This window comes from Mesitornis unicolor, unplaced genomic scaffold (genome assembly GCF_000695765.1).
Source record: "Mesitornis unicolor isolate BGI_N332 unplaced genomic scaffold, ASM69576v1 scaffold543, whole genome shotgun sequence".
Classification (NCBI taxonomy): Eukaryota; Metazoa; Chordata; class Aves; order Mesitornithiformes; family Mesitornithidae; genus Mesitornis; species Mesitornis unicolor.
Genome location: NW_010173732.1, coordinates 24,134 through 50,795, shown reverse-complemented (window position 1 = coordinate 50,795; position 26,662 = coordinate 24,134). Strand labels below are relative to the sequence as shown.

At 43.5% G+C, this 26,662-nt stretch overlaps 1 protein-coding gene across 1 annotated transcript in view; it reads right to left on the bottom strand.

Moving 5' to 3' along the window:
- Positions 1 to 26,662, bottom strand: part of LOC104537796 (anthrax toxin receptor 1-like) — a 59,888-nt gene that overhangs the window by 13,429 nt on the left and 19,797 nt on the right. The window contains exons 10-17 of the mRNA XM_010180793.1: positions 22,194 to 22,292; positions 19,833 to 19,902; positions 18,620 to 18,698; positions 14,760 to 14,855; positions 14,008 to 14,046; positions 10,781 to 10,879; positions 8,955 to 9,122; positions 7,723 to 7,803 (exon numbers count right to left, since the gene is read on the bottom strand). Of these exons, the coding sequence (XP_010179095.1) occupies positions 7,723 to 7,803; positions 8,955 to 9,122; positions 10,781 to 10,879; positions 14,008 to 14,046; positions 14,760 to 14,855; positions 18,620 to 18,698; positions 19,833 to 19,902; positions 22,194 to 22,292 (731 nt within the window). The remainder of the gene's footprint in view (positions 1 to 7,722; positions 7,804 to 8,954; positions 9,123 to 10,780; positions 10,880 to 14,007; positions 14,047 to 14,759; positions 14,856 to 18,619; positions 18,699 to 19,832; positions 19,903 to 22,193; positions 22,293 to 26,662) is intronic.

Below are 26,662 nucleotides of genomic sequence, written 5' to 3'. Positions count from 1 at the left end.
CTTTTGGTGGGTTTCACTTCACAGTTTCTGTGTATCCCACTCCTTAAATTTCTCAGCCAGTGAAGACTGAGGTGTCTACTTGGGTAATTACAGTCCTTAGAAGAAACCCAAACATGATGGGAAAAGAAGGAATATGCTCACATGACAAATAAAAAAAAAGGGCAGAAGACACCAGTGCTGCTGCAAAGAGCACAAAGGGTTTGCAGCCTTGTTGTTCAGGAACAGTTCCTATCTGAGACTAAAACTGGCATAGAAAACTGGAGGATTTTATTATTAACCTGATATTTATGTTCAAAGCAAGAATAAACTGATTAAGACTTAACAGGCATAGCTTATAAGATCTTCAGGTTGGGTAGTATCTTTGTGTTACTTGTACAATGGCAGACACAGTGTTTGCGTTTTCTTCAGGTAGCACAACATAAACCGCAGTACTTTACACAAGAACAGAGGCATTGAGAATTACAGCTCCTCTGTAGAGAGTAATGATGCAACAGCTTTTGATCTTCAGTTATCACTCTGACTTCAGTATGAAAACTAGTATTAATACATATCTTACACAGTGGTTTTATTTCCAGAGCTCAAAAACCTTCAGAGGAAGGTCACGGCACTACTCATTCTGCATATGATGAAATGTATTCCTACATATTTACTAGAAGTATGCAAGCAGAAAGCTAAGGAAGGCTGGGTAGGTTAAGTTCTGGACTGTTACCCAACTTGGAAGAAAAGGAAGTATGCCCAGGTCCCAGCAATCCCACTGAAACAAGGTAACATGGGGTTCAGCATTGAGTCCGTGGTGCTGACAAGAAACAAATTAACATATTGACAGCAGCGTATCTGTTCACTTGCATGTGCAAATCATGATTCTGCACATTCAGTCCTAGTAAGCAACTGTATGTGCATTTGTCTTTAAAAATAAAAAGGTGTATGTTCTTCCTGTGAGCTTGTGGAAGTTGTGGGCTTCCTCCTAAGCCCCAAGACGGTTTCTTTACTCCAAGCCAGGCCTGCCTAGCTTAGACACACTGTACTCCAAGTACAATTGTGCAGCATCTGTGAAGTGCTGCCTGGAAGACTGTGATAACAACATGCAAGAGCCTACTCTCCCAGGGCAGTCACAGTTAACGTGGGACTAAGTCACCACTTCTTACCCTAAAAAACAATTGAGAATCGGACCTGGTGAACCTGTTCCTTTACCATAAATATCTAAGTGGTACACATGCTTTAAGAGTAGCAGAAAAGTCCCCTGTCTACCTAATAGAGTTCATAGATGAAGTGTTCAAACTGCTGTTAGGAACATGGTCTCAACCCTCCTAGAATTTACTGTTTATCTCATTTATCACTGTGGAACTACAGTACAAAAGAAGTGAAGTAACTTACATCGGCTACAGCCAGGGTTTCCAAAGTTACAGCTCTGTGTCTTAACCATAAGGCCAAACCTTCTCCTTTTTGTTGTGTAGCCTGTGCTAAGTGACTCCAGCCCTGAGATTTGTGTCCATCCTTCAGAGGAGTCTCTGGTGGCTATTGTTACTGAGCATGCCTCCAGCTCCCAAAGATGTGGGCACACTGCTAGTTCCCCTCAGGGGCAAAGAGGTTAGATCTATCCCCAAAGCCCACTGGTGAACTCTTCCCTTTCAGAAATAACATAATCCTAGCACAAGTGAGACTCAAATGCCAGTATGGAGGGTTCTTTCAGGACAGGAAATTCATATACCACCAATTATATATTTCCAGCTTGCAGTGCTCAGCACATCCTGGGAACTCTGCATGGGGATGCTGGTCCCACACCAGGGGACTTTCTTCCCTGTGTTATGCCTGCTACAGCAGATACAATACAGATATTGGTCTCTTTGCAAAAAGGAGGGAAAAAGTAAAAAATGGACTACACATGTCACATTTTCATTGAAAGTGACAAAGTGAGGTCACCTACTGTAGCAGGCAATGTCCTAATTTTCAGCAACTTATGAAGGTAATCGGCTCCACAAAGGTTAAGCAAAGGGAGAAAAGCCCCAGAACCAGGCATCAGTCTCTGATGAACAGCCTGAAGGAGCTCAGTGCTGCCTTTCCAGCACCCCCTGTAGCTCTGCCAATTATTACTTAGGCGATTACAACACATCTCCAAGCAAGTGGCGGGGATGCCTGTTAAGGGCCATTACTCAGTCTTGAACAGAATTAGTATGAGCTTCAAATAGCACTGGTAAATGGGCAGCTACCACGGACTGACAAGCTGATACTGCCATCTCCCTGGGCTGCATTCTAACTGCTGACCACCTGCGGGCAGCAGCCAGAAAATAATTACTAGTCATTAATAATCCATAAGCTTGATGTCCCACCATTTATCTGGGGAGTCCCGAGTGCCTGGCAAGCCCTAACTAAACCTCAAAGCCATATGAAAGGTAAATATGGCAGCTGCAAAAACTAAGGCACCCAGATGTCATGGCCAGCATTACATGGAATCACTCAAAATTTGAGGGTAATCAGAGCTTCTAAGCTTTAACAAACCTGTCGGTCTAAGAGTAATCACTTGGAAAATGACACACAGAATAAGGAATCCAAATACTCCTGTTCTCCTCATTTCAGAGGCTGATGTTTAAATTTCCAGCTGCCGTGCCTTGTTCAAAGTCACACAGTGACTCAATGGTGAGAACTTGAAAGGACCCCGAAGTGCTGGCTTCCAATATGACCAGCAGCTCATTGTGAAATTTCTGGCTGCACAGCAGCATTTTTACCTTCAGTTTCATGGAATGAAGAAGGAAAAAAAAAGGCTTTCAGATTTTTGTACAACAGCCTGCTTCTAGTCCCCTTCCCCCAGGAAAGGGCTTTGCATGTGCAAACCACAGGGTACTACTGCTAAAGCATTGCCTTCTTCTAAGTCAAGTCCCATGAGTATACAAGGGTAATGATGACAGCAAAATCCAGTCTACACTCTCACTTTCTGTTGCAAGTAATTTTCAGTGACAAAAATGAGGTCACTAGATCACTTTCTAAAGCTTTAAAGTAAAAAATGCCATCCCCCTCCCCCCTTTTTTTTTTTTAAGTTGAGGTTTTTGGTGAACCGAGCCTCTGAGAATTTCCTGTGATGGTATGCACTGAAATGCAAAATGGAATGGATTTGCTGAAAGCAGCAACTAAGCAGACCATTTGAAAGAAGCATCTCACCTTCCTCTCTGCCCATATTGGGGCTTTTAATGTTTAGTTGCTGGTGTTCATAACAGCACCGCTTTTGATCCATGAGGCCAAGGGGAAGAGCTTGAAAGTTCTTTTTTGCAGCGGCTACTGACAACCTGCCCCACCAACTACTGGGGTTTCTATGAGATACTTCAAGATAGCCAGACATTAATATTTCCCAAACTCCAATCTTCATAGCAGCCCCCTACAGGCTCAAAACCAAGCTCAGGAAGGCACCAACACAGAGTGATGGGGAAGTCCTCAAAGCAGCCTGAGTATCCTAAGCAACATATAGCTTGCTAGGCCTTGTGGCCACTCTGACATGCTCCCTGTTGGTGGATGAGCAGTGTCTCCACCCCAGAGCTGCCAATCCCCTTGCTGGGCCAGAAGAGTGACTGCTGATGCTCTAAGACACAAATTTCTGGGAGAGAAAGGGAAGAATAGACAGCTAGAGCTGTCTAGCTCTAAGGGATCCATCACTGCAGCAGTAGCACAAATGCCTATCAAGGCTTCACCTTTGTACATTACTGCAAGGAAGAAAGCCCAGCAATGTGCAGGAGAGCTGCTAGCCCTTTTTCTCTTCACTCCTCTGCTGATGATGTCAGAGAGCTCAGCAAAAAAACATCCCACAAATAGCAGCCTGTCTGGTAATGATGGGGTAAAGCCGAGTGTGTGTTTATCGCTTGCTGTCCCGTCCTGGTGCTCCTGCTAGGGGTGACCTACTGAAGTCAAGTGAGTGGGGTCCTGTGACCCTTTATTGAGGTATTTGCCAAACTTATAACAACCAATTTCAGTGGTGGGGCCATTTAATGGAGACCGAGAGGAGAAGCTACCTGCAGAGCCAAGCCAAACAGTGGGCACAACTCCCAGGAGAAGGGGCATCAGAGCTTGTGCTTCGCTGGTTTGCTTTAGTCAGTTCTGAGAAGCGCCTGTGATTTTAACAAGCAGTCCTACTAATGAAACCCTCTTTAATGCTGCTGGGTCATCCATCCTGGGATCCTTTTCTTGAGAAGTCCCTCCCAGGACAGGGCAGCTCTCGGAGTCTCAGCCAGCTCTGCAGCAAAGCCATAACTGGGGCATGTTCCTACCAGCAGCTCTATTCCTGCAGCATGAGAGGAACAGGGGAAAGAGACTGGTCTCCAGCCCACTGCTCTCAAAGGGCAGCACTGCAGAGCACCAGTTTGCCTCATCAAGGGGAGGTGCATGGAAGCAATGACCAATAGAGACAGCAAGAAAAGGGAGAAACCACAGAAGGAAACAGAAGGGAATGTTTAGGGCAGGAGTCCAAGGGAGTCACAGGTAGGGAAAAGAGCAGGTGGTTTGGAAAAGGCAACAGGATCATGAAGAAGGAAGAAATGAGGATGGATGGCCAACACCCCAGGCCACCCAGAGCAAAGGGCAATAAAACGTCCCTCGCAGCAGTCAGCCCTGTATTCCAGCACGGACACTTCAGCCTGGATTTCCACCGCAAGGCTCTCACACACACTCTGGAATGGGCTGCACCATGAAGACTTAAAAAGTACAAGCAGTGCCATTTTTAACTTCACTTTGCGATGAGAGTAAGGGAGAAGTCACGTTTTGAAAACCTGGGGCGGCAATAATGCCTTCCCTGCATGTTCTTCAGAGCCAAAGAGAAGGAGGCTGTGTTGTGGGGAAGATGCCAAACAGATGTCTCGACCAAAAACATTACCGTATTCTGGTTTTCACCAAAACTATCACGGAAAGTTTTTCTACAAGTATTTTTCAGACTTTTTTTTGGGAAAACGCTCCCAGTCCAAAGTACACATTTTCAAATTATGAAAGAAATTATACATTTCAAAGAGTGTTTTAATGTCAAAAATTCTCCTTTGACATCTTTCCCCATCCCAAAAGTCTTCCGAAAAAATATTTTTCTTCCTGTACTGTAGATGTTGTTTCACTACTATAACTATTATTTTCATTATGCAGGAAAAAAACCCGTGTTTTTTTCTATAACTTCCCCCAATAACTTCAAAAAGTGAATATATGCCCAACCATAGCAATAAAAATGGAAAACTACAACTTTTTTTTTTTCTAATGAAGGTAAACTGTGAAACAGAAATCTGGAACATGTAACTTCAGTGAGTTATTGTGTTCCAGTGGGAAACAACCTGTATCTCTGGTAGTCCTTGAAAATGTAAAAATAATTTGACTGACTTTGGCAATCCAGAAGTAGGAATCTTCTGAGTTGTGAATCCAAACATCAATCCTAAAACACAATTAAATTGTGTGTTCCTTTTGCCTTCCAAGCTCTAAGTTTTCCTGAACAACCCAGACAACTATGAAATTACCTTAAAATCAAACAAAAAAAGCCAAACCAAAAAAACCTCAAGAATTCTTCCTCCCTGCTCCACAAGGCAAAGCAATGCTCTCTCCAAGATCACCACACAGGCACTGGCCTCTGCATGGTGCAGTGTGGGAGAACGTGGTGCACCGAGACATATCTGGCTGTACTTGCATGTCTACACAACAGTAAATCCAAATCCATCCACTGCTGTCAGCAGACCTGTACAGAAGAGACCTTGTCACCGCCTGGGCTAGGCTGGGCTGAGCAGAGCAGAGCTGTGGGTTTGCTTCTGGGGCTGTCAGGTTGCTCCTGCTCTGCACAGCCAGAGCTCCAGGCCACTCATAGCACTAGCTTGATTTTCCCATTCTTCAGCCTCCAAGAAACCGTGTGCATGTGTGTGTACACTCATATATACTTACGTGTACATACATATATATTGATATACTTCCCCTACACCAAAAGCCTAACTCGCAAGGACCCAATTCTCCACTGAGGATAATTGCTCCTAGAAAAGTCAACCAAACAATAAATAATAACCTTGCTCTTTTCTCTGCTAGCTTTCTCCATGAAATACAGGCCTGTGATATCCTTTATTTATTTTTTTTACAGCAGAAGGATGTCTAGTCATTTTCTTGTTTCCCTTTGAATATTCTTCAGCTTTAGTTAATTTCACAGGCCAGGGAACAGAGATGATCCTATTCTTCCACTGAATCTGGCTCAATAGGATTCTTTCCACCCTATTTCCCAGATGTACATTTGATTTTTCTAATGTTCTCTCTGATACAATAATCCTTCAGCTCTCTAAGTTTTACATTACCTCTTTTGAGCCCCTTGTCCTCCCTGCAGCAGAGCTGGAAGGCAAGGAACTGAGGATCCCTGTTTGGAGCCAGGCCTCTGCATGTTTCTTGACCGCGCGGACTAACAGAGGCTTTGTTGTGCTCTGCACTGATAGAAATGTACCAACCAAGGGAGTGAAGGCAGAGGATAGATTCGTATTATACAATGTTAGTGCTATCAAAATACAGCTGGGCCTAAAGAGCCTATTCAGAAGCTCTAGATCGTGCTTAAAAATTAAATAAGGTGTCTTGAGCACAGCTGCCTTGAAAATGCAGCTTAGTGAAACAGTTGAGACCATTTTACAAAGTAGCATAAGAAGCTGAGTCTGTTCTCTTAGTTTCCTTGCACACCAAAAGAAAAAGGAAGAGACTAAATTTTAAATACTGAAGCTGTGTATGTTTGGTTAATAACTAGACTAATGCTCTAACAGTATTTTGCCAGAAGTTGGAGGGGTGTATTTGTCATAAGTTCTGCAAATCAGGGCTGCTTAATTTTAAGCCTGTTGTTAGGTGTAAAAATCATCCAGGCAGACAAGCCCAGCATAAGGGCCTCTGCACCACTCCTATCCCAGAAAAGCACTTTATGGCCTCTACTGCTATAACTCTATAACCCCTTGCCCTGAGAGCAAAGGTGATTACAGAATCACAGAATCGCTCGGTTGGAAAAGACCTCTGAGATCATCATGTCCAACCGCTCCTGTCTACCCCCTAAACCATATCCTTAAGTACCTCATCTACCCACTCTTTAAACACATCCAGGGATGGTGACTCCACCACCTCCCTGGGCAGCCTGTTCCAGCTTCTGACGACCCTCTCAGTAAAGAACTTAATTATGGATTAAACATATGGACCCTGTCTGGAGAAGGGCCACGGGGAGAGAAAGATGCTGTTCTCTCTGCTTGGTCCTTGTGTTTCAAAGCTCCACTGCAGAAAGCCAGATCTGAAGGTGCAACAGACCAAAGCAGCAGAACTCAATTCTTATGGAGTTGTCCCTCCAGAATAACAAGATAGAGACAACCATAACAGTGCCACACACACACAGGGAAATCGTGGAGCACTCAACTAAGCTACTGTGAGTGACCCAGGGCTGGCACGCAGACATCTCTGTGGCTCTGAAAGCACTACTGCAGCTGGCCAGCTTCTTCCTTGGTCTGCTCAAATCATCACTGTGGAGACACTGCTGTTTACCTTTTGGGGCAATACTTTTAAATAAATGCCACAGCAAACATTTTATCTCACTTTGAAATCTCTGGTTCTTGTGACAAACCTTAGCCTTAGCCTTAGGGCAGTATGAAGAGAGACAAGCTCACCAAAGGCGGGGGAAAAAAAATAAAAATAAAAGAGGGAGTGATTGCAGGGAGGGAAGCATTGCTGCTGCTAACAGACAAGTGACGTGCCAGTGTGTTTGTGACACCTTACCTTATCCCCTGGCTGTGGTCTCATAAGAGAGACTTGATCATAGCCTCGTCGAACCAAAGCCCACAGTGCATCAAGTTTGCCCTGGAAAAAAAAAAAATTACATGATCAAAAATTTTGGGGAAAACAGCATGAGATTAAAGTACAGATGAGTTGGTCCAACCATTTCTGTCTTAAACTGTCTGCAGAAACACTGCTCCTGTGCTCTTGCCCTTTGTACACTGCTTATCTAGACTGCCAGAAAAGAGACCTCAACAGGGTAACAGGTACCTGAATTTGGTACAGGCCAAATTCACCCTGCTCCAAACTCATTGAGGATGATGGTAGTTTAATGTGAACAACTCTCCTACAGGGCACAATTAGACACACGTTACATTAACAAAATGCAGAGCAACAGGAGGCAAGGTGAGCTGGAACGTGGACAAACAGCCATAAGACTCCCTACCTAGGTGGGTTTTAAAATTCACAGGTACTTTCCAGACAATAAACTCAAGCACTGTTAAACAAATGTGTAAGCATGGTGCTGAGGGGGGGACTTCATCCCACAAAGCACTGGTCTGGGACATGTCCAGAGGTTTCTGGGATAAGCATGGTATGCTGCTCCCTTGGCTTGTCCTAGCCATCCAGCTTCCTTCTCTGTAAGTGGAGATAACAGCTCTGCCCTGCCTCAAGGGTTGTGTGAGGATACATACATTAAAGACAGGGAGATACTAGATACTATAATGACACGGGAGAAATGAGGATGAAAAAGTGTGGAGAGACTGAATGACTTTCCCAAAATCAAATACTACATCTTGTGGCTGAACTAGAGGGGAACAGAGCTGAATCCCAACCCGAGGCCTTAGCCACAGTGGAATCAAAGCAAGGACTGTGCATTTTCTGATCCTCTTTGTGTGTTGCCTTGAGACGGCACAAAACAGGACGCACTCCAAAGAACCAGGATATCTGCTGTTGCTAACCCATGCTGTGCTCAAGTACACAAAAAGGAGGTGTGAGCTGAGGGAAGGAAGATCTCTGCTCATGCCTCTAGTACCCTCCACTCTCCCCCATATATCTGTTGCAACAGAGGGTCAGGTGAAATACATGATCCAAGAAATGGCAGAGTTGAAGATTATTGGCTATTTTTCTAAACAGGCTCTCCCAGTTCCACCATAAGAAAGGCCACACACTAAGGAAGTGGGAGTTAACATACATGGCATAAGAGACTTGGTAAAACTAAGGGGCAGACACATTACCTTGATTGGAGTGTACCATTTCCGCTGGGAAGGTGGTTTTCTCACATGGGGCTTTTTTGGCTTGGGTTCCCATGGCTCATACTCCTGCTCTGGCAACTTAATAATAGCATTTTTGGGCTTTTCCAATTTTGCTCCTTCCTCTGTCGACCCCTTGTCTCCCCATCGCACCTGAAGTCAAGAGAGCACACTGTAAGTAGACACACTCCAGCAGTTCCACCAGCAGGTGGTTTTCACAGACATTAATCCAGTTCCCATCAGGTGACCCAGTGCCATGAGATATGAAGCCAAATTTCTGAAGGCATCAAACTCCCACGTTAATCAGAAATATACACTTAAGAGTCAAATATTCTCCCTCAAAATCAGCTTGAACTAATAGCATTTGCACCTTCTGGTAACGTAAGATGTTGTGGGAACTCACAGCATCCTGGGCAGATGAATCAATTCCCAAGTGAAATCCAAAGCACTGTGCCCAGCTCTGTGAGTACACAGGTGTAATATGCTTCCCATTGCCTCATGCAAAAAGGAGGCAGCAGCACCAGCTGAAGGCAGGCAGCCTTTACAGCCAGCCCTAAGCAGCTCCTACAGTTCAGTTCAAAAGTGAAAACAGGATCAGTGGACAAGTACTTGAATGGGTCAAGAGCATCTTAACAGTAGTCATGCAGCTACTATTAAGAAGAGCTCTTCCAAAGAACACCTTGCACAGTCACAAGAGGGGACAGTAAATTTAAATTCAAGTACTATACACTACTCATTTTGAGCTGAAATTTTGATTTTGTCGCCTGACTTACCTCAAACAGAAACGTGATCCTGCATTCAAGGGCAACATATGATCCGTAGGTTTACTCAGCATCAAGGATAAAACTCTTCTGAGGAAAATTGTTAGGGATATTCAGATGCAATTCTTTAGCGGCAAGACTTGCAGGGAAGCCAGTTCATCCTGCTAGCCCTAGCTTGGTTCAAATGCTTGGCTGACTTACATTAGCCCACCTCCCTCAGCTACCAATTAGATATACCGGGAGTTCCTGGTGTGAGATCCCGAAAAATTTATCATTAGGCCTCCTCTGCTGATACAAGTAAGTGAAAATTCCCTGCCTTATATTATCTGTGGTTTGGAATATTGAGTTGATAACACTAACAGGGTTATTTACAGGAGTTAGCAGCTGATCACAGCATTACCCACTGACTCCCTGGATTGTACATGCCATAGGACAACAAAAGGCAAATCTCTTTCACGGTAACACCTCACTTCACACATCAAGACTAGCTTCTACATGAATCTTAGGGCAGGATTTCATTTACTGGCCAATTTAAACACAGATGTGTTTTTGTGCATTGGGAGTTAATGCTTAACTTAAAAACAAACCACAGAAAAAAAAAAAAACAAAAAAAAAAAGGAAAAAAGAGGGGGGAAAAAGAAAAATCACTGGTTTAAATTCCCCAAGCCAACTTCTTCCAGCCAGGCACAGTGTAGATGGCACCTTCAAATAGTGAAGGTCAGTGTAACTCTGCCTGAGAGAAGAGAACTGGACCCAACTGCACTGAGTGAAGGGTTTGATTCAGTAAATTAAAATCTCTTTTCGTGCTTATCCCCTTTCTTAACCTGCAAATTTTCTCTGGCTCATAATGCTAGATTTAATTAATTATTCGTGCGAATGATGGCAGCTTTATTTCTGTTATTTGGACAGCAGGTGTGATCAGGTGGACAAGTCCTAATTAAATCTAAGTCTCTAACCCATCAACATTTTTAAAAATCACATAACAACATATTGGTACGATTTATAATTAAACGTGCAGATTTTCAAAACACTAAAGAACAAGCCAAATACCTCCATCCTCTTAATCCCACCAACACCTCGACCTCCATAATAAGATGCGTCCACAGTTGGCCACTTTTTCTTTGGCAATCCATCTTCATCATCTGATTCCTATGGGAAAGATAAGGAGATACTGCTGCTGTTCTCACATAAATGGCACAAGTGAAAACAAGTGAACATCCTATGGTCCAGTCCTTGGATGTCTGGCGTTGTCTGTTACACTTATTTGCTGACAAAAAAACAAGAGTCTCTTGTCTCTGCAGCTGCAATTTTAACTAGAGAAGCCAAAAAGGATTGCCTACCCCTCTTCTCCAGGCAGCTTTTATTTAGTCAAATATGCATTGAGCTTCAAAATCACAACTGACTTGTAAGGGAGAGCAAAGGGGACATGAATCGTACATTATACTGGCTTACCACTATGGTATGCAGAAAATGCAGCAATCGGTTAACCCAAAGAAACCATTTATTAATTGTGCTTTTAGAACTTAATACAAATCTATCAGGGGAAAAAAGCTACCACTGTGAGTTTTCTAACATGTGCCTCGACCTTTTTCTCATAGCAGCTGTAAGCAGTTATTCTACGCTGCTTGATTCTCTGTAGAGTATGGCTTAAGCTGTACAGTTTGGAAACAGGACTCAGACTTAGGCATCTCCAAACTGTCAGGAAGCACACATCCAGAGTTTTTCACCTGCAATTATAAAGACTGCAGACTTTTCTGGATCATGGGAGAGTCTGAATCAGAGTTTTACTTCAGATTCATTGTTCTGTTCTTGCTTGACTAAAAGCTGGCAAATGTTTCTGGTTCGACAACCCTGGGAACTCATCTCCAACTCTATCAACTCGAGCCAAGTCACTGGCATTTCTCAGACTCCCTATCATTACACTGAGTTGAGGTAGCTGAAAGTCACACCATGAGACTCCTTGAGTACACACACACTTGAAGAAAGGGCCCAACAAGCCTCCTACAATACAGTCTTCATTCCTCACACTCTTTTATAAAAACAAACAACTACACCTCATGTGGATATGCAGATGTGCGCGCCACTTTTGGACTGGCCATGCACAGTGCTCTCTGCTAATTGTAATCAGTACAAGTATCCTTCTAGAAACACTGCCTGGACTTAGTTTTTGCTAAAAAAAATAAAATAAAATAAAAAGAAAATAAAAATCCAAATACTAGAGAAGGATACAAATTATTGCCAGATTAATAGGTGAGATTTTCTCAAAAATCCCCTACCCAAAATTTCTACTGGAATGTAAAAAGAATTGAGAGTCCCAAAAGTCAATAATTGCCCTTAAAAAACATGCCTCGATTTTTGTTTGTTCATATTTAACTTCCAGATAATGTCTTGGAGAAAGGTATTCCCATCAGTTATTAAGTGACATCTGATCTCTCAGCTATGGTTCATGGGTCAGTTCCTCCGATAAATTCTTCAGTATGGCCAGGAAGGACTACAGTTGGCGTTTCCATTAACTAGTAAGAAGGTCTGAGGTATTTTTTTTGGTTTGGCTTGGGTTTTTGGTTGGGTTTTTTTGCTGTTGTTTGGTTTTTACCCTAAGTCAATAAAGAAATGTACAAGGAAGGCATTGTGGTTTGCTCTTGTTTGGTTGGGTTTTTTTTGTTTGGTTGTTTGGGTTTTTTTTTTAAGAGGATAACAAATACCCAAATTTTATTGCATTTTGTGCCACATCTAAAACAGTACCCAGTGAACTACATCAGCAGCTTTAATTCATTTGTATTTGATTTCACTGTGAACTTGAGTACTATATAAAATATCTTGCCTCTTCCATGTGATGTAACACAGATTTCAAGTCTTCATGTCTAACAACCCTTATTGCTGGCAAGCCTGACAGTAGCAGGACACAGTTAATAATGATGCCTAATACTTTTCCAGCTAATAAAGGATTTATACCAAATATCCCCTACACTGAACACATTGCAAAGCAACACTAACAGCTACCACATCCATTTTTAAAAGTAATGGAAATCTAATGCTTGTGGTTTAGAACAAGTTGTAGCTAACTATATTCAGTTTAATAGCAGCAATACCAGACTGTATCAGCTAAAAGGCAGGTCACCATACCTACAGAGACTAGTGCTAAGTATAACAAAACAACAAGCCATACTGGATAAAGACAAGGCAATGTAAAGGTATGGATAATATCTGTATTCTGTGTTATTCCTGCAGGCTTACATCAGCTTACAGTCTCTGATTGCATTTAAAAACTCTGCTGACCAGAATAATCACAAAACATCTAGGAACTCTGCTGCAGGGGTGCGACGCTCTCTAACACAGCATGGTTGCAATTGCATGCTTCATGACAACACTAATCACCCTAAAACTAGCATGATTTTTGGTGCCTATTTTAAAGTTAAATTATCACAAGTGCTGCTGCCCAGGACAAGCAATAGGATCACATGGCAATGGTGGCCTCTGGCAACCTCAAAACAGCAGCTGTGGTTGCCTCCCGAAATTACTGCAAAGTTACAGCCAGTTAGCAGCAAACTGTAAGCTTCCCTTGTGGGTTAGGCAAGTATTTTTCCATCATTTAACTGTATATGCCTAGGAAAGAAATAAAGGCAGGCATGAGTTCTCTGGAGGTACTTTTATTTATTACTATTATTTTCATGAAATTAGTAGAGTGAAAATAAGCTGAGGTCAAGGTCAGCATGTTACTGTCCCAAAAAGAGCTAAATAAAACCCTGCCTCAAACAGCTCCCAACCTAAATGGAGAAAGGCTAAATGTCCTTCCAAAGGTCACTCTGCCGCAGAGCCACAGCCAGGGCAGGCTCTTGCCTGCCTCTCCTGTAGCAAAGCCACAAGAATGTGGTCTTCACTGTCCTTTCTTCTAGCTGCCAGACTTTGTTCCTTACTTTCAAAGCGGGCTAAATGCCTGCTGAGATCTGTAGCAGTTTTACTGGAAGAGAGAACCGCTTTTATTACCTCTCGAGAAGCAAAGATTTGCTTACACGCTTGTTTGATGTGCAGCAGAATGAGAAAATACCATAGGAACTGTTGGTCTGTGAACTTCTGTGTTATGCAACTATTTTATCTGTGGATGGAAATAATCTTGCTGTATGTATATAAAGAGTCCAGAAGGCAGCAATAACTGTCCTGACCCCAAAGACTTCCTCTCACAGCCTTCAAGGTGTCATTAAGACACCTACAGGGCTGACATTCCACAATACATTGCAGTGGCTGCAGGCAGTGCAACAGCTCAAAAATAGTGTACTTACAGGCTCTGGAGGTGGTGGAGGTGGTGGCTCCTTGATCACCTGGAATATATAAAAAAAACGGGAGAAATCCGATTTAATGGTAGGGTTCATCCATCTCAATGTTATGCCCTCTCTTCTTTCTTGCTCATATCACAGAAAGGTCGCCCTTGTCCATTCACCCACATTCAATCCCATCATTAGCCCTGCTGCTTTTCAGCACACATAAAATAAATGCGGGTGAGAAGCTAAATCCATCACATTGAACTATCCAATTAGACAAACGCCCTATCAAGTAACTTGTTCTACAGCTCTGTATCCTGGTAGTTCTTCCTTAATGTCATGTGATTACCAAGCTAGTGCAAAACATTCACTCAGAATCTGCAGCTCCTATGACTAATACTAATACTAGAAAAGCCTAACTCTTGTCTCTAAAAATGACCATAACAGCTTATACACATATTAGTAATTCAGTTCCATTACACTTTTCTGCAGCAGGTTTCAGATCTTGTTCTAAGGAGGTTTCGATCCCTTCAGAAACTTGGGTCATGTCCACAGACTTCTCATTCAGTGTCAAAATTACGTAGGCCTTGCGACATTCAAAAACCCGGACGAGAGTGACTTGAACAAGCACTTTAAGCAAATTGTTGAATCAGGGCCTTACAAACCTGGCAGCATTTTTATTAAACAGTTAACTATCCACTCCAACATTTTAACTCTGTGCTTTCACAAAGAAGAAATTAAACCAAATCAAAATAATAAAAGCCTGTACTTACCACTGTGCAGCAAAGGGGCCAGAACCACCAAAGGAGAGCCAGAGCCAGCAGCAGAAAGAGAATCAGGAGAGCAATGAAAAGGATGGTCCCAGTCAGCTGCAAACAAGATTATTACTTCTGAGTTATGTGCACGTGTCACAAACAAGGCAGGAGTTCTTCTAGTCCTGCTGGCTATATTATTCCTGTTGCAGGCCAGGATGCTGTTGGCCTTCTTGGCCACCTGGGCACACTGCTGGCTCATTCAGCCAGCTGTCGATCAACACCCCTAGGTCTTGTTTTGTCAGGCAGCTTTCCAGCCACTTGTCCCCAAGCCTGTAGCATTGCATGGGGTTGCTGAGATCCAAGCGCAGGAGTTGGCCCTTGGCCTTATTGAACCTCATGCAGTTGGCCTCAGCCCATCAATCCAGCCTGTCTAGGTCCCTCTGAAGAGGCTTCCTACCCTCAAGCTGATCAACACTGCCACTTAACTTGGTGTCATCTTCAAACTTACTGAGGGAGCACTCAATCCCCTCATCCAGATCATTGATAAAGATGTTATACAGGAGTGGCCCCAACACTGAGCCTTGGGGAACACCACTTGTGACCAGGTGCCAAGTGGATTTAACTTCATTCACCATCACCCTCTGGGCCCGGCCATCCAGCCAGTGTTTGATGCCATTTCCTTGGATTGCACTGGACTCTGGAATGAGGTTAAGATTAGCTCCAGTGCTTCAGCCATTTCTTTTACACTGTGAAAAGAAACTTCCTGAACTGTAGATTTTCTAAGTTTGAGAAGAGTTTCAATTCATCAGCAACAGGGGGACCGGAGAACATGCAAAAGCTGGCAGCAAACTGCTGGATGGACTGGTACTAGGAAGGTGTGAAAAAAGCTTGAAGAAAGACCTGTGAATCAGGTTGGGGAACAGGAACTACCCAGAGAGGAAGCTGTAAGAGATGTTCAAAGAAGTATAGGCAGAAGGATAAGTAGAAAGAAAGGAAGTTCCAAAGATTTACGGCGGATAAAGTCTATGAGATTGACCTTTTTAAATCTCAAACTACTTGCCAAATTCCCATGACACCAGAAACTGATGTTTAGCCCCTTCTTACAACAAGAGTTCCCTTCACTGTTCTAAGTGGGTTTGTTTTCTCCTCAGAAAATGAAATGACTGACCATGGAAAAGAAAGTACCAGCTCAGAAAAGCTTTGCAAAGTCTGGGTGAGATCCCAAGTGGCTGACTTGGGCATTACCTGGTTCTTTCTCAGGCCAAATCCCTGAGCTGTCATGACTGACATGTTCAAGATGGGACTAACACCACCACAGCTTCTACCACCATGCTTTTGGGCAAGTAACCCAGTATCCCAGATCTCTGTGTCACAGCATTACCATCCCTCCACTAGTCTGTGGCTTCTTGCAATAGATGCAACCAACTGACCTGTTTTGGGACACACTATTTCGCTCACCTCATTCACGGTCATGGAATGGCAAAAAGGTAAAATGCCAAGTAGCAAAATGGCAAAAGCCAACGTGGAGTGCTAAGACATGTGCCAGACCCCCTGCACAAAGAAGTCCTGTTAGAAGACACACTACCCAGCTGCAGTTCAGTCCTGCAGCCTCCCTTTCTGGCCCTCCTATGGCCCCATATAGCGCTAACACATCTGGAAAGCAGACACTTGAGAGGCATGAATTTCCAGTGAAGTCAGTTTGCTGAGAAAAGGATTAATAAAGGTCAAGCAAAACTTTAAGAGGTACTGCTGCACACCTTAAAAACAAATCCAAGCACAGTAGCAGTGCAGTGCATGAGCCACAGATGTACCTATCACTGCTACTGTTACTCCAAACACACATTACCTCCTTGTTTTGTAGCCTTTGCTCCCAGGCATTGCTTTTCCAGTGCTAAGCGGTCATATAAATCGCTGAGACATTTGCCAGTAGCAGCTCGGGAGTTGCTGGCAGCAAGAAGCTAAAGGGCTTTCTTTTAATGACTAAATATACAAAGTATTGTAGTGATGCTGGACTTGGAAAAGGAAATAGCAGAGCTCATGCAGCTGAACAGAAATAAGCACAAGGATCACACAGAGGCTTTAGAGTAAAGTGAAGATACTTACTGTACAGAAAGGACAGAAGGGCCAGCTGGGGAGGAGAGCTGAGCAGGCCAGCTGACTGCCACCCACAGAAAAAGAAACAGGAGAGGAAAGGAAATGGAGGGAGTCTCTAAAACAAGAAGAGTGAAATGCATGAAATTAAGACAAAGTTGGAAACTGAACTGTCAACCTCCCTGCTTATGGGATGTAACTGGAATGAGACAGTCTTTTTTTTTGGTACCAGCTGAGAATCAGGCTTCCTGCCTCCTTCACATTCAATCTGCAAGAGGCTGGTCAAAAACTGTGAGATTGACAGGATTGGAGATTGAGTTCCTCTCTTTATCCTACGGCTACTGAGAGGAAAGCTTCCTGCATCCATGTTCTGGCCTTTAGGAACACCAGCTAGAGCTAAGACTTCAGTCTTCATCAGAAATGAGTTACATATGGGTAACTAAATGCACCAGTTAACACTTGTTTCCCTGCTGACTTGAAAGGTTTTATTGTACCTGAGGTAGCGGAGGGGAATAAAATGTGAAAATACCAGTCTTTGGTGTAGAAAATTTGGAGGAGAGTTTCGGAAAAATAAAAATAATCAGGGGAAGCAGCAAACACATCTCTGCTAAATTCTAAGTGCCCACACCCTGGGATGCTCCAGCAATCTGGTGTGAGAATCACCACCTTCACTACTAGAAAATGAGGTCTGCAAGTTCCAGTCACTGCCTCTGTCCTTCTTCCTGTACTCCTGTTCTGCAGCTGTCAGAAAGGCCAACAATGATTACAAACCAATATGACAGCATTTGACGTAGGCTATAGAAGCCCTTTTGACACCAATAACAATAAAGCTCAACTTCGATACAAAGTGTTTGCTATCAGGTACTCCAGTAGACTTTGTTTCATCCATAAGCACAAGGCCAAATCTTTAGCTACTGTACCAGCTATGGGCATTGCCTATTTTTACTTCAAGGCAAGGAAGACTGCTTATCTAGCAGTCAGCTTCTTCATTTTGATTGGTTCTAAAATCAGATTTTGCTAAAGGATCACTTCTAGCTGTTGGTCCCTGACACTCCACCTGAGGGCAGGTGGTCTTTTTGATCAAGAGATGATCATATCACAGCCATTGCTGTCCTGCAAAAACACATTCAACCTTGGCTAGGATGAGCAGCAGGAGTTTATCAAGCAGCTCATTCTAGTATCTGAAGCTGCAATCTCTCTCTGGGTGTCCCCCAGGACATCAAGAGAAAAGCAACCAGCTCCTGTAATTAAAACTGTAAAAACACCTTAGCAAATCTTGAACGAGTAAAGGAAATTGTGGAAGTCTAAGAAAAATACTGTAAGCTCCAACCACAAAAAACCCAACCATATGACTTCAGAGGACCTTCCATGCTGTGGCCCTTTCAGATCCAAGTCCTGGCAGTTACACCTTTCACCCCAGACCCCATAAGGATTCCCAAACCTCACCAAGGTGTTGCTTCCTGATGCTCCTTCCCTCATTTTCCCAGATTCCCTTCTAGTCAGATCCTAACTTTGAGGATCTCCCTTTCCTGGGATAGGAGTGTGCAGGGTGCCTTTTGCTGTCGTTTTTTAATTCAGTAAATCTATCATGATCGAACCACCATCAATAACAACTGAAACTTAACTAGCCGTGGTTATTTTTCAAAGAATTGCTGGGATCCAGACAATAACTGTGATGCAGAAGCTGAAGAGAGCTCATGCTCACTCGAGGAGGCTTTGCCTGAAGAGCCACTGTCTCTCTCCAAGATCTCATGGTTCCTCTGTCAAGCCCCATTGCAATTACTTACACACTGTGTGCTGGTGATGCTGACAGAGCTGGAGATGAACGTTAGCCCGTTGTTCATGCTGACTTGTAGGAAAACCACCCTAAAGCACAAAACAGATACACTTATTTTTAGTGTCATCTTTATACCCATTGTTCTCTTTATTCTGGCTGTGTTTTAGCCATTGGCTCACGAACACGCCTGGATAACATGTCCTGCTGAGTCAAGGCATTTTCATGGCTTTAGGTGCTTACCTGCATTTGTCTCTCTGCTTGCCCAGGAGCTACCCTTTCAACGTTGGCTTAATTGAGTGGGGGCATATGCTCTTTATTAAAAAAAACTCTATGCCACCTGAGGCAAAGGGCACTAGAACAGTGAGTCATAACACAAAGCCTTAGACATTTGCAATACTACCCCAGATAGCGCAAGAAACTTTAAGGCTTTTTTTTTAAAAAAAACCAACCTCTTCTGCAGGTAAAAGAACCAGAACGTATTTTATTTTGTATCCAAACAAATCTAGAACACTTGCACTGAGGTCAAGGGATAAAAACACTGAAATGACAGTGAAATTAAAAAATAATCTATCTTTAACTGCTCCCCAATATCAAAAAAAGGGGCCAAGAAAAAAACAACAACACCCAAACAACAAACAAAAATTCCCCCAAACCCTACCAACTTTCCCTCACCCACAAATAGGAAAGGGGAGGGAGGCATTCCCCCTCACCCCTAGGTACAGTATTTAAGCACCCACAAGATCACCAAGGGAGGAGGCAGAGTCTTGTGCCATGTCTCCTGGAGTCTGCAGGATTACAACCGCTGAAAAATACCAACACTAGCCAGAGCAGGGCAAAACACAGGAAGCAACATCTACAAAAGCAGCAAGGGAATTCAAACCAAGCACCTCTTTTCAAACAAAGTGCAAAGTTTGCCTGGAAGTCAATTACCTTTTCATCTGAAAAAAACAGAATGCAGGAACAGAGGAGAAATCACCATTCTATGATATGGGACCAAGGTCCAAGAAGGCCTTTGATTAAAGTGTGCTAAAGATCCAGCTTTGAATAGAGCTATGCTGGCTCATACTAGGATGAGATTTGGCACAAAGGAGAGGGAGGTAATCCTGCCACACACACACATATTAGCTTGGCACTTTGGGCAGAATTCTGAGCCCTTGGTCAGTAATCACATCCTCATCCAGAAGTTCCCTCTTTCTTGACATGTGCTGGAAAGCAATACTTACTGTCCAGCATCTTCTATCACTGGGGCAGGACAAAGTAAGTAAGTATCGTGAACAAGGGTTGGCTTCTCATCTGAAAAGAAATGAATATAACTGTCAGGGATGAAAAAAAAATTGTCTTGAGCAGGCCACCCCCGGAGAAGCATTGGCACCAATGAGAGCCACAGATGAATGCAGTATATAGGCAAGATCCAATATTTCCCAATGATGCTGATTACATAGCTGAATACTAGGATGACCAGTCTTGTTGATGCCAATATAACATTATCAGGCTAGAGATACCATAGCTGAGAAATGGAAGCACATCTCTGTTCCTGACAGTAGTGAACAGCCATTTGGAAGCCAGCTTTGAGCAATATTCAACTTGTCTATCTGACAAATGCATGCAAACTCTACCCATACTGAATACTCTGACCTCACAAGATACTCAAGGGGTTAAAAGTATAGGGTTCAATGGAAGTGGTACCCACTTCCAAACACACAGACAAGAGTAGTCAAGGCTGCACTGTTTGAAGCCCAAGGAAGAACAGAAATGGGGTGGAGCTGAAGTGGACAGACACGGGAGGAAAAAAACCCCATGGCTGGTCATATACAGGAGACAGGCAGAAAGGGGCCATGACTGATGCTGCTGTGAAAAACTGTCCTGCACTAGCTGCTGCTTTTCTTGTCCCCAGCCTCCCCTCTGTGGCAGCATCATCCAGAAACAGCTCGTGTTTATAGAGGTCTGGTGCAGGCAGAGTTAAAAGCAAGGCTATAGGTGTTTTCCTGCATCCTTACACTCTGCTGCTCTGAGAGTCGGCAGTGCTAACCCTGCTGCTTTCTAAAGCTACATTCAGAAAATCAAGTCAAATGAACACAGAGAAGGCCCAGCACTAATCCTGCAATGCCATACCCCTAAAAGTGCATAAGATGAGGCACAAGAGCAGACAAGTCACTGCCGTGACCACACTTTAGCTTCAAACAGCCCCACAAAGCAGCTAAGGTGCTAGTCCAGATAAAGATGGGTCCACAGAAGTCCAACATAAGTAAATTAGGGGCTGGTAAAAGCTGCCACCTTATTTAAACCTTACAGGCTTGACTGCTCTTTCTACCTAGGAAAAATATTAACTAAAGTAGCAACAGATATAAGAGTTGTTCCTTCATACTTATCCCACCCCAAGCACACCTGAAGACAAAGCTCATTTCCATGCTTTGGCAGAGATGACACCATGGAAATTATAGTGATATGTTTTAGGGCCAGCCTGAGGGGAAAAAAGCCAGCAGCATAGATCAGTGTGTCATCACAACATCTGTTGCAGACCTAACCCAAGGATAACACAGCACAGAGGAGATGTGGAATTAGGGTATTTTTCCTGCTGTGTATTTCCAGTTCTGGGTCAGCACTCATTGTGTGAAGTCCAGTCAAGGTGCCAGTGCATTAGGGACAAGGAAGAAAAAAAACAAAAGTCTATCTACCCGGTAAACCTCAAGAAACAGATCCCCAACAAAGGACATCTGTAAGTGGAATGAGAGTGAGACCACCGGAGTTTATTTAATGCAGCCTCCACGTAGGCAACTAGGATGGGAAATGAAGGAGCGATTCATGTGCTCCCTCTTGTAAGTGAACTCACTGCTAGGGAAGGCACCAGTCTGACCACGACAGGATATGAAAGCCCCTACTATGCTCAGCCAACAAGGGCAGCATATACAGAAAAGGAGCAAAGCTCCCCTCCCCATGCTGTGCTTCACCCTGCCAGACATACACTGCTTCTCAAGAATGAGAGAAGACTGCTGGGAAACTGGACACTCAATCCTTTTTGGACATTCAGTCCTATGCCTGGCTGCTGAGACAGCAAACAAAAGACCCTGTATAGCACAGTGATGACAAGGAGTTTTTGCATTACATGCTCTCTGCAACAAGACCAGCATCAGGCATCAGAGAGGAATGGAGAAGGCCTGGGACGGTGAGTGCCTCCTGCTTTACGGTGAGTCTCCCAAATTGGTGACAAAATAGCCTGAAGACACCACCAGAGGAGCAAGATAGCATTATTTCTTTTTACTGGTGATGAACAAGGGAATAGGGAGCAATTTTATTTCTCCCTCCTAAAACCTGATACCCAGTCCTCGCTGGCTGTATGCATCACCTACATGCATCATTACAATGACACTGAAATTCACTGGGCAGCAGCACACCCCATGTAAGCCCTCACACCACAACACCCACAGGTCATAGGATTGAATAAGGATGAATTTAAAGCTTCTTTTAGGTGTAGATCCCTACCCAGTTTCCCCCACATCCACTGGAAGGACTTGTCCAACACAGACAAGAGGTGGGCTGTGACATAGCCACAGGGGGTACTGGAATCCATCAGCCTGCAAACTTACTGATAGTAAGGCTGTCATTGAGCTTGAAGCTGCAGAGTACCTGGTCGATATTTCTTGCATGATAAAAGCCGTTGCCTCTTACCACAACTTGAAAGGATTCTGTAAGTAAAAACAGGAAAGTTACGAAAAATAGCTCAAATACAGCATTTCCTTTCAGAGTTAAGTACAGTGTGACAATAGCTCTTCTCTGCCCTATACCTGAATCAGAACATTCACACTGACACTCTCAATATCCAGCAGCAGAGGACAGGAGTTCCGTGGTGGCACTAGTGCTTCACAGAGCAACACTCAGTTCAAGATTGCTCCCGCGAGCATCCCATTGACTCCCAATGCCTTAATTAAAGGTGCCACAGCAATACTGCGAGCCAAACATAACTGATGTCATCTCATGGTTTCTCCATGGATTTTGGGCCAGACACCTTTGCTAACCGTAAGCACCAGTCCTTCCTCCTATCTCCACAGCAGGTGGCACTTGGCTTTCTGTCCTGATAAGGTCTCCTTTGCACCTCTCCTTCAGTCCTGATGGAGGGGCACCTGTGATTTTTGTCATTACTGTGATGAGCAATCATGATTTGTTCATTCAAGCAGAAAAAGCAATGTCAGCTTTTTCAGCCAACCTTTCAATAGTCTTTTTCCCCAATAGAGCAGTTTCACATTTGAGAAAAGCCAACCTAGGAAGGGTACTGCCAGAAGGGAGATCCCAACTGCACATGCCCTCCACTGTTGAAACCACTGATCATGGTGCAGCGCACTGAGCTTGCTCACACACCTGAAAAATAACCCTCTGTTTGTTGTCAGAGAGATCAGCAAGGTGATCTGCCTGTCTGAGCATCTGCTGGGAATAGAAGTGTGCAGAAGGAGAGAGAGGGACAAGTGGTGGTAGCATCAGCCGACTTTATGCCTATTGTGACACCTCCCCTCCTCGAGTCAGTGTATCCAAGACAGTTAAAAACAGGAAAGGTAATCTGAGGAATATGATATTAAGAAGCCTGGTTTGGTTTCTCAGCCTCTCCACAGTAAACTTTCAAAATTATTTACTTAGTAACCTATATGGGCCTCAGAGCTCTGATAACAGCACAACACAACTGTTTGTGGCTCTTCCTTCTCTTTTACTTTACACAGAGAGAGCCCAACACAATGCTGCAGTCACTTTCTTCTTGGAACCAGCCCAAATTGCCAAGCTAGGCATAAGATGCAGCAGGAGGTGAAGTGCCAAGGGAAACCTGTAGCTGCGACATTGACCACAAAGAAAACATCTTTGATGCAGGCAGGTGGAGAGACATTACAGATTTATTCTGTGCCAAATGTGGTTTTTAAAACTCTCTTTGGTGCTACACTCAAGAAGCTCACAGCCAACACCCATGGCAAGGGAAAGCACGGAAGCTGTACTTTCACACATAAATCCCCTGCTTTAGTTAAATCCTCCACAGAGCTTGCTTATGCCAGCCACTCAGCAGCATCTGAGATCAGCCCAATACCAGGGGGATACCAGCACAACACGGGACCAATTAATCTTCAAGCTACACATAGAAAAATATGAATAAACTACATAGAAGTTTTCCACTAGCAGCAAGTGAAACCATGAACAAGTCCACATGCACTATCAGCTGTACTTTGACCAACATACTAAAAATGAGACGAAGATAGGATTGAGGGGAGCCATACCTATTTTTTAGTGATATGAGGATTGGCTTTTGATAACATTTCATATGATGCACTGCCACGTTATTTGTATGCTCTGGAGGAAGGATTTGTTATGGGATAACGCTACATGAGGCTCAAAGGTGGCTGAAATACATATTAAGCTTGGTCTGCCTGTTCTTCACTATCGAGTTACTGCAAGGCAAGCTAGCATAAGGATGTGGAGTGCTTTAACTTTTCCATACAAACAGCTTGTTCTTGCCAAAAACACATTCTCACTACATTGAGGTCTAATACAGCTCTGGGTTAATTGAACAAGGGTGTGCACAAGTTATGATCAAGCACTGGAAACCCACACTTTGGTTTTCCTCATGGTAACTTTTCCCTGGAGCAGTGCTCTAAGCTGACACAGGCTGCAAGGTACATGGAATTGGAGAAGATATTTTGGGAGGGGAAAAAGAAAATACCGACTGGAGCGCATACTAAAATGAAACACATGCTTTGGCACTCCACTGAAGAAAGATTATCAAATTTGAGACCTCACCGAGTACAGCAAGAACCAAATGCACAAAGACAGCATCAGAATTTGGCCTCCTTTTTAATGGAGGAGTTATATACCTCCTGGTTCTCAGTGGGGGTGGAAGGCACTTCTTTAAACCAATAAAAATGGACTGTAGGGCAGATTCAGCTGTTTCTTACTCCAGTAAGAATCTGGAGTTACTCTAAGTCTGATCCATGCCTTGAGCCGTTCCACACCTACCCAGCTGATATACTGAGGGTTATTCTTGATGAGCATGCCCTTTTTTTGCCAGCAAAGCTGAGAGTCATGGCCAGCCCCAAGGGCAACTGGGTCTCTGCCCACCCACCAGAACTACCTATGTGGGACCACACATTACCTCAGACTTGCTTGTAGCCAGCCCACTCCAGGGTGTCTTAAACTCCCAGCTAAGATGATAATTTCTTTTTTTCCTCTCTAGTTTATATTATAAGAGGAGCTTGCTAAAATAAGATTGCACTTAAGAGTTTTTTCCCCCCACACGCCTCATGAACTAATGGTCTGAAAAGGCAGCAAGTACAAAGACTTGATAGCTATTTCAGTGGCTTCAAAAAGATGTAGCAAGCAAGAGACTTTCAACACAAGACATTGAACATAACAGCTACATCCAGAAGTTTAGTGTTGTCAAGACAGTTTACCTCTCCTGCCCTTCTTTTCACCGTCACTGCCACCCTGCACAGTCAGTCGTGAACAACTGACTGGGTAGCAACCTGTCCACCAATATAAGCTGACAATGTAGTTTCAATACCAGACTCGCACGGAAATGTAAACAGCTAGTTCAGGATTTGGTTGTTGCTGTTAAGAAGCCTGACCCTTCAGATGCTCCGGAGCATTAACGTGTTCTGGATGATGGTCTGTTGAAATGGCTAATTCCATTTAATTTTGCGCCCTGGCTCTGGCTGCGTCCTTTTCTTCCTTAGTTACTGTCAGATCGTAGATTGCAGCTTTTGACAAGACAGCGAAGGGAAAAAGGTCAGCACTGAAATAACCGGGCAGCGCTGGCAGCGAGATGGTAGGTTGAAGCTGGTGTGCGCTGGCTGCGCTGTCGGCTTCGCTTCTGTAACTCTGATGAGAAGCTGACGGCTTGTATCCACACCTGGTAGTTGATGTGGCCAGTAGGATGCCACATCCAACAAAACCTTTCAATCACATCTGCGTACCATAAGCATAATCAAAGCAATGATGCTGTCAAACAGGATGAGGCACCTCCAATTCTGCACTGATAGCCTGTTTACAGGCTGCATGTCTTGGTCACTTTAAATCAGAGGGAACAGGAAGGACCTAACTACATTGCTTCACATTGGGGACAATGAATTTGCAGGGTCAAAAAGCATTAAGCATCAGATAGCTGTCACAACGTGACGAGATCAATTTGTAAACGGGACTTGCCAGATAGCTTCATCACAGAGAGCCAGAGTCCAAACTGGAATTGTCACCACGTGGAAATTTTCATCAGTATTTTATTGAAACTCTGGCAAGTCAAAAGTGAAGCTGAGATCACCAGTAGTGACCAGCACAGTGGGAATTACAAGTTGCAAGAACAGTTGCAATGAGTAGGTCAGTCTGCTCTAAGCCCTGATCATGACTGACTTCCACTGAGCAATACAAAGCCCTCATGATCTCATATCAGAATCTAAAAATCAGTCATAACACTGAATAAAAGCCAAACTGATTATCACCTCCTCACTCAGATAAGTTTCATGCAAAAATCACAGGTAAAGCCATATTTCAAGGCTGTAAACAAGCAAGCTTCTTTTCTGGATGATGTGATAATACACTGCACTCTTTCAAAAGTCTACTATTTTTCAATCAAAATTTTAAAATGCACAATTCCGTATTTTTTAAAAGAAGAAAATTCCTAACTTAAAAAAAGGGGGAGGAATATTGCATATCTAGAAAATCTTATGTTCTAATTTTGAGCCAGTTCTTAATGCAGGTGTATATAAATTTGTATACAGGATTCAATGGCTATATCTCTTACCTATACAGATATCAGTAAGCTACATTAGTAATTACCTAAATTTAAAATGCATTAAAATTCTGAGATTACTTCATAGGCTTCAGTATTTTTTTGTGTGTTAAAGTCCAAATAAAGTACATTAAAAATAAATCACACTGCATAGAGAGTAGAAATATATATGACTGTCCACTGAACTGGATCCAGGATCTGGATTCACACTACCATGAAATAAGTTGTTGAATCCCAGGAGATTCCCTGCAGGAGACCAGTGGTGCACGCAGCTATAAAGATGAACCTCTGGCTATGCTAACA